General features: G+C 43.8%; 2 protein-coding genes across 11 annotated transcripts in view; both read right to left on the bottom strand.

Moving 5' to 3' along the window:
- The window catches only part of ttc27 (tetratricopeptide repeat domain 27), a 33,408-nt gene extending 25,626 nt beyond the window's left edge, over window positions 1-7,782 (bottom strand). Inside the window, exons 1-3 of the mRNA XM_034552485.1 lie at window positions 7,497-7,782; window positions 2,547-2,718; window positions 1,815-1,938 (exon numbers count right to left, since the gene is read on the bottom strand). Of these exons, the coding sequence (XP_034408376.1) occupies window positions 1,815-1,938; window positions 2,547-2,718; window positions 7,497-7,587 (387 nt within the window). The 5' untranslated portion in view covers window positions 7,588-7,782. The remainder of the gene's footprint in view (window positions 1-1,814; window positions 1,939-2,546; window positions 2,719-7,496) is intronic.
- Window positions 7,783-10,888: 3,106 nt separating this feature from the next.
- birc6 (baculoviral IAP repeat containing 6) overlaps window positions 10,889-12,520 on the bottom strand; it is an 83,085-nt gene continuing 81,453 nt past the window's right edge. For all 10 annotated transcript variants that reach the window (XM_034551992.1, XM_034552000.1, XM_034551997.1 and 7 more), the window contains one exon: window positions 10,889-12,105. In XM_034551992.1, the coding sequence (XP_034407883.1) occupies window positions 11,941-12,105 (165 nt within the window). In that variant the 3' untranslated portion in view covers window positions 10,889-11,940. The remainder of the gene's footprint in view (window positions 12,106-12,520) is intronic.

The following is a 12,520-nucleotide window of genomic DNA, read 5'->3' as shown; positions in this document are numbered from 1 at the left end:
AAAGGACCAACATTAGTTCAGTCATCCCCACTGAAGGTCTAGAACTACAGCTGTTAACGGGACTTGTGACAATAGAAATGGATCAAGATACAAACTACGAGGGATATTTGGTTGTTCAGAAAATTGCTCTCTGGAACAGTGGTACTGTTTATGAATGACCCAAACCACAGTTTGGGATTTCTGTACTGCAATTTATTGCGTACAGAAATAGCTGCAATAAGCTAATATCAGCCAATAATTTAAAGTTATTTTGGATGAAGACCAGAGGCCTCTGCCAGGGCAGGATCCACACACACACACACACCTTAGAGTGCTGCTTATTAAAACACCTCCCTCAAATCAGTTAAACCCAGGAGAAATTAAACATCTCCTCTTTTTGATGCCGGCGTTGCTGATTTTACACGTTTCCGAGCTACGATGTTTTATTGCTACAAAGTAACAACGAGCCAGTTTCCCCCCGGTGATCATCACACTCACTCAGCCCCCCCCCCCCCCCTCCACCATCATGCGAGGACCTGGCTTAACGCAGGCTCCGTGGTGCGGCGCCACAGATGAATCATTGACGCCGACAGACATTACTTTGGTCCGGTGGAATCAGGACCCCAGAGGTGCTTCATTACTGGAGTGTGGCAGCATGCAGCGCTCTGGTTCTACTCTCATCTTCAAATACAAAGAATATGCAGCCCATCTGTAAACATGGGAATGACATGCACATCCCCATTACAAATCATCAGCAAGTGAATTAAGGGCGTCTATAAGGACAGGTTTTATAGTTCCAGAGTGTTGTTTCCATGTGAATATTTCCATATAGTAATCAGGGATGGACTAATATCTCAAGCTCCTACACTTTGTGGTCCATGTATGTACAAACGTAAACCACCTCAACACTTCAATAAATTAAAATAACTAACATGTTTCAACATAATTGCATTGGGGAGGCTGTAGCTCATGAGGAGCGGTCGTCATGGTAACCACAAGGTCCCCGGTTCGATCCCCGCTCTCCCCATAGTTCATGTTGAAGTGTCCTTGAGCAAGGCACTGAACCCCCAGTTGCTTCACTGCAGCCCACTGCTCCTCAATAACTAAGGGTGGCTCAATGCAGAGAAGGATTTACCGACAGGGATCAATAAAGGATACATTATTATTATTATTATTATTATTATCAACATCATCTTGGGTCCATGTTTACTTCCAATCAGCTGATGCCATTCACATGCACTGCACCAGGAAACCAGAAAGACCTTTGACCTCCGACTCTAATAAAAATATTCCCTCCAGGCGTTCCTGCGATATTGCATTCAGGGGAATATGATGTCAGCATGACCGAGGGAGGAGACATCGTTCCTCTGATCTGCCACCAAGACTTCACTCTGCACGCCACGAAATGAATAACGATGTGGATATTTGGATTGTGATATTAAAAAGGTGAGATTATAAATCGCAAACAGTCACACTGAGCGCACGCACACACTTTTACAGTTTGTTTGAATAGGAGACATTGCTATTAAATAGATAAAAAAAGTCACTGGATAAATTAAGTCAATTAATGCCAGTTAAAAATCAATCCTTTAGACATTTAGACAATCACAAACATTTGCATTTCATTAAGGGTGGGCCACTCCAATTTCCTGTTTTAAATATTTTATATGTGCAAAAGACTAAAACTAATCATAGAGGTAATGTGACAGAATATTAAGTTTTACAATTTGCATCTTGTAACTTTTCCACAATTTCAGTTGCTTAATTTATTTTAAATGCATTTGTGAATCTGGCCTTCCAGTAAACTGACGCCGAGTGATGAGACGGCCTCTTACCTGAGAGGAGAGCAGGGCCTCGGGCAGCAGGTCTGAGACCCGGATGGAGACCGGAGGACCGGTCCAGTTACTCTGGGCAAACGCGTGGAGGCAAGCGACAGCCAGGGCCATCACCGTCAGCTCCCTGGTGGAGAGAAGAGATCTCGAGATGCTTCAAGGTTTCAAAACATTCTACGGGATTAATAGATGCTCCCTCAATGTTATAGAAAAAGCATATCGCGACGACAGTCTCTCTCCAGGCAATTAGAGATTTAAAAACAGCGACGTGCTTTGCTGCTTTTCCATTAGGCCGAGGAAGTGATGGGAGGTGATGGAAGGAAGCAGCAGCATGTGCTGCATTTAACATTTACTCATGGGCAGCTCTCCCCGAGAGCCAGTAGGGAGACGTTGAGCTGTCCTTATTAAAAATAAATAATTCACAACTAAAAGAAAAGAGAACAAACAAGCACTCTTGAGAACAACTTTCATCACCAGGTCCACGTGGACACGCTTATTTACATATTTACTGTTATCATCTTTCACAGAATATTACTGGAATCACAACCACGTCAAGTGTTTTTCAAATTTTTAACTCAATATCTTTTTTTACGCTCCTTTGCTCCCCGAGCCTCAGAGTGGGCGTGTCTCTGCTGTGACGGCCGACAGGACGGCAATGTGAAGCAGCTGGCTCCGAGTCACCGAGGAAAGATATCGTTGTATAGCAATGTGATTGAAAGACAACGGCTGCATTACCTGTTGGCGTGGTCATCGTCAAGATACAGCAAGACCTGTCTCTCCAGGTAGGCCTCGAGGTCCTCCCCATCGCTGCAGCTGCCATCTCCAGTGAGCAGATCCAACACCTGGGGGCTCCGCAGAACGGCCTCAAAGTCCCCCTCCATCAAGAAGTCCAGCAGGGGCCCCGCCTCTGGGAGAACAGAGAGGTCCCATTGAGCAAGTCATGTGACCACATGGACACCATCGTCAAACAGTGGCATCATATAACTGGAGAAATATATCCGACATGCAGGAAGCAGGGCGTCGGTGTGTATTGTGTCAAAGGAATTTAACCTGAATGCATTTAAACCCCAATGTGGCTCTCAGTGAACAGATCATCTCCGTGCCTAATGATTGTAATTCTTGGGACTGAGTTCGAAACACAAGAAGCTCCTAATGGAGCAAGACCTCAAAGACTCCCTCGTTGTTTTTGAACAGCACAGAAAAGCGCCAGCATTGCTCATATCTTCAAAAAGTGACTAAGTTTGTATACAGATAAGAGGATGAATATAATAAAACTACAGAAGTGTTGTTTGTATGGTTTGTCAAAGCCGGTCTTAAATTATCTAAATCGTTGGCTATATGAAAGCAACACGATCGGCCTGGAGAACCTTTTTCCTTTTGATTGAGAGTCAAAGTGCATCAATAATCAAGAAGAAGATGCACACAGATGGACATCAACTTCATTAGCTGATTTGTGTATAAATTACATCTGAAGTAATAGCTCAGTGTGTGTGGTCGGAATAAATATTATATATGTTAACACAAATAAAACCGACAACGCTCTATGACACCATTTACATAACAAAAGTTGTTAAACTCTAAAGTTACGGATCTCGATTTATTTCTAGGTATCCAGTTCTTTTTCTAGAGATCTCGTTCTAGATGTCCAGATATGTTGACATCTAGAGATCTACATATCCAGATATCTACATATTTATATTGGTTCGCTGGCTGGTTATTTCCTGTTCTCCGGTGCTGATAAATTACCAAATGACTGGTGAAATTTCCTCTGCAAACTCTTGGCCTTCTGGACTTATTGTCATAACTAATTCATGCCTGCTGAACCGATATGAACACTAAAGACGGACAACGCAGCTAAGAGAAGAGAAAAGAACTCGTCATATTACCGCCCCACATTTGTCCAATATCGCTTCGCGGTGCTTTTTTAATCTAACTCCATATTCTCATTAAGTCCGTGAGCATACTGAACAGCTCCCCAGAGAGAAGTGGGAGCGTTGGGCGAGTTAACTCTCCCACACCAGCACACGCTGGGCTGGTTGACGAAGAGGCCGATGGTGAAAAATGTTGATTTATGAAAAAGGACGTAGGTCGACTGCTGAGCAGAAATAATTGTGGCGTGCTCGGTTCAACATCTCCGCGCCTTTCATTAGCTTTCTATTCGAGGAGAGCGACTGGCTCGGCTCATTAGCATTGATTGCTTTGTGTTCCCCCGGTGGAGAGAACAGAGAGGGAAGTAGCTGATGTTCTGCAGAGCACGATGAAACAGTCCAAATGTCTCCATGACGGTCCTCACACAAGCACACAAAATAAGGAGCGCACTGACAAGACACACAATGACATCTTCCTCCATCGTCTCTCTGTAAAAAAAACATCTTTAAATCCAGGAGCACAACGTTCAGCCAATCGCGAGTCCACTCGGCCTCGAATGCTAAATCTAATACGCAATCTGTTCTCCTGAACAGCATCTACCCTTTTTACCATCATGTCTGAGCCCTACCTATGATGTGCCATCTTTATATGCAGTGGCCATCGGGGAAATGCTTTTCTCCAACTTCCAGTATATCAAATGAGTGGGGAGGCTCCCGTACCATGAAGAACAGAGGTGGTGTTTCATGACGCCATTTGTTGGTGTTTATTGGAATTAAACAGGCAAAAGGACAAATGTTGTAAATTAAAAGTATTGACAAACTAACGAATGTCCTGCCCTGATATTTTATTGAATTGTAAGCATGCTTGCTGCTGGTGCTCCCTGGGGATTAATAAACTATATAACTAATCTAACAAGAGTATGCTACATTAAAAAAGAAGATCCGACCAAAAACCTGCCAAGTGTCGCCAGATCAGACCGATCTCTAACCTTCCCTTCCTCTCGAAGGTCCTTGAGAAAGTAGTCGCAGATCATTTGTGTGACTTTCTACATCAGAATAGTTTATTTGAGGAGTTTCAGTCAGGATTTAGAAAACAGCACAGAGACAGAGACAGCACTGGTGAAGATTACTAATGACCTCCTAAAGCATCAGATAAAGGACTCATCTCTGTACTGGTATTATTAGACCTTAGTGCTGATAAAGGACTCATCTCTGTACTGGTATTATTAGACCTTAGTGCTGATAAAGGACTCATCTCTGTACTGGTCTTGTTAGACCTTAGTGCTGATAAAGGACTCATCTCTGTACTGGTCTTGTTAGACCTTAGTGCTGATAAAGGACTCATCTCTGTACTGGTATTATAAGACCTTAGTGCTGATAAAGGACTCATCTCTGTACTGGTCTTGTTAGACCTTAGTGCTGATAAAGGACTCATCTCTGTACTTGTTTTGTTAGACCTTAGTGCTGATAAAGGACTCATCTCTGTACTGGTATTATTAGACCTTAGTGCTGATAAAGGACTCATCTCTGTACTTGTTTTGTTAGACCTTAGTGCTGATAAAGGACTCATCTCTGTACTGGTATTATTAGACCTTAGTGCTGATAAAGGACTCATCTCTGTACTTGTTTTGTTAGACCTTAGTGCTGATAGAGGACTCATCTCTGTACTGGTATTATTAGACCTTAGTGCTGCCTTCGACACCATTGATCATGACATCCCATTACAGAGACCGGATCAGTCGATTGGCATTTCAGGTATCACTCTGAGTATATTGCTGCTCAGCATTGTTCACTTTTGCAAATTCTAGTCACTGACCTTCTGAACTGCAGCTCATTGCTGGAATGTTTATGAAGTATGTCCTAATTTGAGGGCCTCGGTCTTGTTTTCTATAATTGCTGCCATTTCTTTGGCAGACCTGAAGAGCAGCTGAAATGTCATTAACCATGAGGCCATACCTCAGATGTGTCATTTCCCGTCATGAAGCCATAGCCCTCCCTCTCACTGTGCCATTATGCAGCGCCGAGATGAAAGCCTCCACACCTCCATCACAACACCGGGCGCACCGCTATTGCGTATTAAAGCCATAGAATACAGTTAAAGGTTGAGTCTATGATTCCGGGGGAAAAAACCACTTAATTGAACTCAAAACCCATAAACACCCATTCCTCCCGTACCCAATACTGAGCAATATGGCCGAATCTGGAGCGTCCACTGCCTGTGGGTGAGTAGCATAAATATAATACAAGTAGGGTTGCAAAGGGGCGGAAAGTTTCCGGCAAATTTTCCACGGGAATTTTGAAAAAAATTTTTTTTGCAAAAGCATATAACAGGGAACTTAAATGTAGTTGAGAACAAGACTATGCACGCCGAGCTCAGCTGGACCCTGAATGCAGCACGTTGGGAACATTGTCTGACAGAAACATAAACATAAAACGTTCTGTTGTGTTTGAACGTCTTTGTCATCAGTGTCTGAACGTTCCAGCCCTTTGCCCGGCAAGTGTGAGAGTGCCGAGTGGCGTAGAGGCCAAGAGCGGTATTGCAGACAGATAGAGATTTAAATTATAGCTCTCAACATATTGAAAAAAATAACTGAACTAGGTCATTTTTTTGGAGCTGTGAACTTAGTTCAAAATGTTGAATTATGAACTATTAACTGAACTAGTTCATTTTAAAAGGTGTGAACTATGAACTGAACTAGTTCATGTAGAAAGTGAACTGCTTGTCATTACCTAGCATATTTATTACTTGGTAAACTGAAGCCATGTTCATTTTAATACCAAGTTTATTTGTATACAGTAGACTAACTTTTTACAGCAGTGAGGAGGACGTTGATGAGGTCCAGGAAGAAAGTATTTAGACCTGAAAGGATTCAGGGAAAAACACAAAAAAAAAAATTGGGGTTGGGGGGGTGGTGATCAAAGGGAATACACCTTTTTTTATTCAACGTTCATGTTTTTGTTGTTCGATGAAAGAATAAAGAAAAATGTCATTTTTAACAGTCACGTGACAGGGCAGACAGACAGGCTGTGGAGACATGTCCCCATGAGACAGCATTAACAGTCACGTGACAGGGCAGACAGACAGGCTGTGGAGACATGTCCCCATGAGACAGCATTAACAGTCACGTGACAGGGCAGACAGACAGGCTGTGGAGACATGTCCCCTTGAGACAGCATTAACAGTCACGTGACAGGGCAGACAGACATGGAGACATGTCCCCATGAGACAGCATTAACAGTCATGTGACAGGGCAGACAGACAGGCTGTGGAGACATGTCCCCATGAGACAGCAATAACAGTCACGTGACAGGGCAGACAGACAGGCTGTGGAGACATGTCCCCTTGAGACAGCATTAACAGTCACGTGACAGGGCAGACAGACATGGAGACATGTCCCGTTGAGACAGCATTAACAGTCACGTGACACGGCAGACAGACAGGCTGTGGAGACATGTCCCCTTGAGACAGCATTAACAGTCACGTGACACGGCAGAAGCTAAGGTTAGCTCAAGTTGACGTCGTACATGAAATGGACATAAATCACGCCGAATGGAAGAGACTCTCGCGACATTTAAAGCCGTTATCAAGTATTACTTCATTAAATATCTGCTGTTGCCGAATTAACATCACCCACAGATATTGAATGGGGGGGTCTGGCATGACGCTCACGTGGGTTCACCTGGACCATCAACACGCTGTCATGACCAGAAACCGACCGTGAACCGTGAGTTCCCACACCGGGACATGTCCCTTAGTCTAAGCCGAGTGTAGCCGCTGTCCGCCCCCTTCATAGACGCCGTGGTGCGGGTGTCTCACCTGCAGCGTTGGACACATTCTGCCTCCATCCCGTCGCCTCGCCGGCTGTTAAAAAGCCCCGCAGGACGGGGATCTCCACGGCCAGCTGCATGCCGGACCCTCCGGTTCCCTCTCGAGTGAAGTGGACTGGCCTCAGTCTGGACGGGCTGGATCGAAGCCGGCGACTCGTCGTGTTCTCAATGAGCCCAGAGGGTGTTTCTCAGTCGGAGATCAAACTGTTTATTTCTAACTCCATGTGGGACGCAAGTGGCATCAGTGAGCAGCCATGACAGATGCGCATTGCATTGTGGGAGAACGTGGACTTGCGTATGCTGTGCTGTTTTTTTTTTTTTTTTCAAAGTTCAGGCACAGATGTGTTTCTGTAGATGAGGACTTTGTATTTACCAGTAGCGGCATGTTAACTGCAGGTACCGTTGGCTCTATTTTATGGCGTATATAACGCACAGGTCCATGCAGTTAAGGTGTCACTGTGCAGATGGTGTTACTTCCGGTTTTATTTTGGTGTTTCCTGCTGAGGTTGATCACTTGATTGGCTGACTAGAGGAGTGTGTGTGTGTGTGTGCGTGTGTGTGTGTGTGTGTGTGTGTGTGTGAGCGAGAGAGAGAGAAATGGGGTGAAACATGGAGGACCCTTCACTGCCTGCTCAAATTGACCCGAACAGCATCTCTGTAATATAAACTTGCAGGGTTGCAAATACATATTGTTAACCTTTTATTAATTTTTTAAAAAGTTGATTACACTAATTAAGGCAAGCAGAACAAGTTTTAAAAAGTGCACATGAGCACAGAGGTCGAGGGCCCAACAACACAGGACACCATGTAAAGTCCATCTTTGCCTAAAATGAAATAAAAAGGTTCCTGTTTGGGGAAAAATAAGAACCAAAGCAACTGAAAGGTTCTAAAAGCAATCAACATTATTTTCAATTCTTGCCTTGTGTTGATTGTTGTTGATTGTTTAATGTTGTCCCGTGTTGATTGTTTAATGTTGTCCCGTGTTGCACCACCATACATTCCTTGTATGTGAAAATATACTTGGCAATAAAAGGTTCTGATTGTTAATGTTCCTAAAATAAACATTGTTGTGATCAATAAATTGATAAATATGCCTGATGCATCAAATGTGATACAAATAATATATCATATATGTAAATACAATCCCGACCACCAAAAAGAAAAGAAGAGAGAAGCGCTCTCCAGCTCGGTCAGCGGGTTGGTCGAGGACCGGTTCGTCCTGCGGATGCCGAGATCGCAGCATTCCCAGTACCAACAACCCGTTTCCTTGGGATGTCGGGATGTTATCGACGTTTCTGCTCAAACTTCTCCTCTGTGGCAGCTCCCTTGACTGCTTTAACCAAAGCAGCATCTCTCAAAGCCCTTTGTGTGCTCTAGTGAGGGCAAACCTCAGAGGGATAATGTGTTCTGATTGGCCCAGATTCCTCCTTGCCCTTCCAGTAAGAAGTTGATGCCAGCGCGGTTGGAGTTCTTCTGCAGGAGGGTGACCAGGACATGGATCATCCTGTGAGTTACTTCTCAACAAGCATCAACTTAGGTAATCAACTATAGAGGAGGAGGCTCTCGCCCTACAGCATGTTGAGGTTTACCTTGGGTCCAGTGTGACACCTATTCAAGTTTTCACAGATCATAACCCTCCTTGTTTATATCCAGAATGTATAACTACAACCAACGTTATGCGTTGGTCTCTGATCATTCAAGACTACAACCTTGATATATATATATCCTTATCAGTTGTTGTCCCTTTTTATTTATTGCACAAGCCAGCTCCTCTGTGATTTCAAAGTCTGTGGTTATTGATTTTATGAAGACCAGACATGCAGGTCAGTGATGCTCCTCATTGGTTTCCACACACACACTTCACGCTGGCCAATCAGCAGAGTGGGGCCCACAATAAAAGGAGGACGCCTCAGGAGTTCAGGCTCCTGATTACGTGTTAGGGTTATCATGCCCAGGTGTGATCTCAGTTATTTACTAGTACAGCTTTAGATGATAGAGATCTGATACCGAAGGGTCCACTATTAATTCTCCTTTTTTTTGTTGCACTAATATTTACCAAGGCAACATCATTTATAGCCAGAGAAAACTAAATAGTCCAACTTTGTCTATGTACACATAAAAGGTCATATCATTGGCCTCAAACTGTAGTTTTATTTTCACTGTTCTAATATATTATAAAATCATCAGCCACCATCTGCCATTAACTGTTCTCTTTTGTGGTCGGCCTCGTCGTCATGCTTACGCCATCAGTGTACATGATGCATGCTTATCTTTTCATTTATTACTTGCAAATGCACCCAACTTTATCTCAGTTTGAGTTCATCCCATTATATTGGATGTTAATAAGTTTGAGAGTATTTTGTTTAAAAGCCCAGCAGCTTGATGCGGCTCATACGTCCCCCTGGAACGCTTTAAGGGGCTTCACTTTAATCTGTTTACATGCAAAGCAAGTGTAGAAATGGATTCGTCATGCACCTGTTTATAAAGTGCCACATCCACAAATGGAAAGGGAGCGCTCTCTCCTGAGGGCCACCGAGTCATCTCTTTACATGCAACTCTTCCTGTTAACGGTCATTTCTGCTTCCGAGGGTGACGCAGCTCCTGGCTGCTGATTCAGGTTAAACATGTTTCAACCACTGTGGTGGTTCCTGAGGACCCAGAGGTGTTCCTCTGATTAATGGGTTGCATTTCACCTTAAGGACATGGAAGTAAAATAATAATAATAATAATTGAGAATGAAGGAGGCTGGAGGCTCGGGCCGTAGAACTGGGGGAACCAGAACCAGACCTGCTCCAGAACCATGAGGTTTACTAAAAAAGGAATCTCCTGCTTTCGACCCCGGGGAACGACGAGCTCGACACAGGACTCGTTTAAATTAAACTCGACACATCACAGGTGCTCCGTTATAGAATGGAACTGATTGTTGGATGGGGACAACCTTTTGTTTACATCAGGGCCTTTCAATATAATTACTGCTTAGCTATTTATAAATACTTCTCAGAGCAGGTAAAAAATTAATTTAAAAAAAACTTGCATATTAACAATTCATTTTGAGTGAATGGTTTAGATTTCAGCTGATGTGAATATTTGAGGTCACTTCCAAACTATCTTCAGAGTTGAAGTTTTAGAAGACAACCTCAACCTCAGAAAATAAAGCAGGTTTTGGGGATTCTGGCCCAACTCAACCTCCTTCCAAGGAGCATGAGAAGGAAAGGACAATAAAAAGGCAGATGAATACACCCAACAAAGTAGTCCCAATACTTTTCAGAAAATAAAACTAGGCCGCAGCGCCAATGCGGCGGAGGATCGGGCGTCTTTGCTCGGGCGTCTCGGCCTCTCCGACGTCCCGTCGCGCAGAAAGAAGCATTCGCACAATCAATCCAGACTTTCAAGCTCCATTTAATGTCCTAGCAAAAAGGAGAATGTGACCGTTCTAAGGAGAGAGAAGAAAAGAAAGTGCATTTGTTCACTGAAGTTCAACATAAGAAAAAAAAAGAAAAAAAAAAGCAACTTTTATGTCAGACGGAGCAGAATTATAATTTTTTTTAGAAACAGCAAAGAAATCAGTAAAAGGAACTCTTGTCGGAGTATTTGGTGGTACGGTGTAGATCAAAGGCACATCACAGCTTTGTATCTCACTGGGGGTTGTTGCACGCACACACACACACACACACACGCACACACACGACATTTCCTACGTGGCTGACACTCGGTCGTATGTCATGGAGAAGTTCTGAGAGGCAACACATGTTTATCCAGAGCATGGTGCTTTTTAATTTGGAGCCTGTAAAAGGGGATAACAGCAATTAAGAATGTCCATCAGCATGTATTCAAGTGGATATGATCCTAGAGAAATCAAATGAAGCAAAAGGTGACCAGAGGGGCTTTTTTTTTTTATATATATATCTCAGGTTCTGTTACGTGTGCGGTTTCTTTTTTGCTCGTTTTTTTTAGATTTTTTTTATTTTTTAAATAGCAACTTTAAAGAACGACCAATATCCTTGGTTACAACTGTTCTCGCGCCAACAGTCAAAAAGGGAAGAAAAAAAAATGAAGGAAATTAACATTCAGTAAACATTCTTCTCTAAAAGGTAGTTTCCCTTATATAATCTGTTTTCTTCTCTGCCATTATGTATACATAAACAAGTTTAATAACATACCAATCAGTGGTTATTTCACAATTGGAAAAAAAGCACAAAATGTTTACACTCTTTTACAGGTAAATAAAAGTTTGCAATAAGGGCGAAGCATACTCCATTGTTCTTCTCATCGCGTTCTGGTTCCCCACATCCCCGGCTATTCTGCTAGTAGATCTTTACATACAAATATTGACAAAGTGGTGGCTTGAGCTCTGAAGCCATCGAGTCCTTTCGAGAGTAATAATCGTCATGAGGAGGAGGGGGGGGGGGGGGAGATGCTGGGAGGGCGAGGACTCATAGCTGCCCCTCCTGACTGCCACCGGGCTTCTCCACGTCCTGACTGGACAGCTCTTTGAGCAGGAGGGCGGCGCTCCTCTCGGAGAACTGGTCGCTGGCGGCCTCCAGGCCATCGGGGCAGGGCAGCTTCAGGAGCTCCTCTCGGAGCTGAGCGGTGTGTCTCTGCAGGGACGACACACACACACACACACACACACACACACACACACACACACACACACACACACACACACACACACACACACACACACACACACACACACACACACACACACACACACACACACACACACACACACACACACACACACACACACACACACACACACACACACACACACACACACACACACACACACACACACACACACACACACACACACACACACACACACACACACACACACACACACACACACACACACACACACACACACACACACACACACACACACACACACACACACACACACACACACACACACACACACAATCCAACATTAAAAGGAGTACAACACCGTTTTAGAGTTTTATCAACAAATCCCACAAACAGACCAAAACCATCCATGTGGTCCAT

This window comes from Cyclopterus lumpus, chromosome 15, assembly GCF_009769545.1.
Source record: "Cyclopterus lumpus isolate fCycLum1 chromosome 15, fCycLum1.pri, whole genome shotgun sequence".
In the NCBI taxonomy this organism is placed as follows: domain Eukaryota; kingdom Metazoa; phylum Chordata; class Actinopteri; order Perciformes; family Cyclopteridae; genus Cyclopterus; species Cyclopterus lumpus.
Note: the sequence above shows the minus strand (reverse complement) of the source record. Positions and strands in the feature narration are given on the sequence as shown.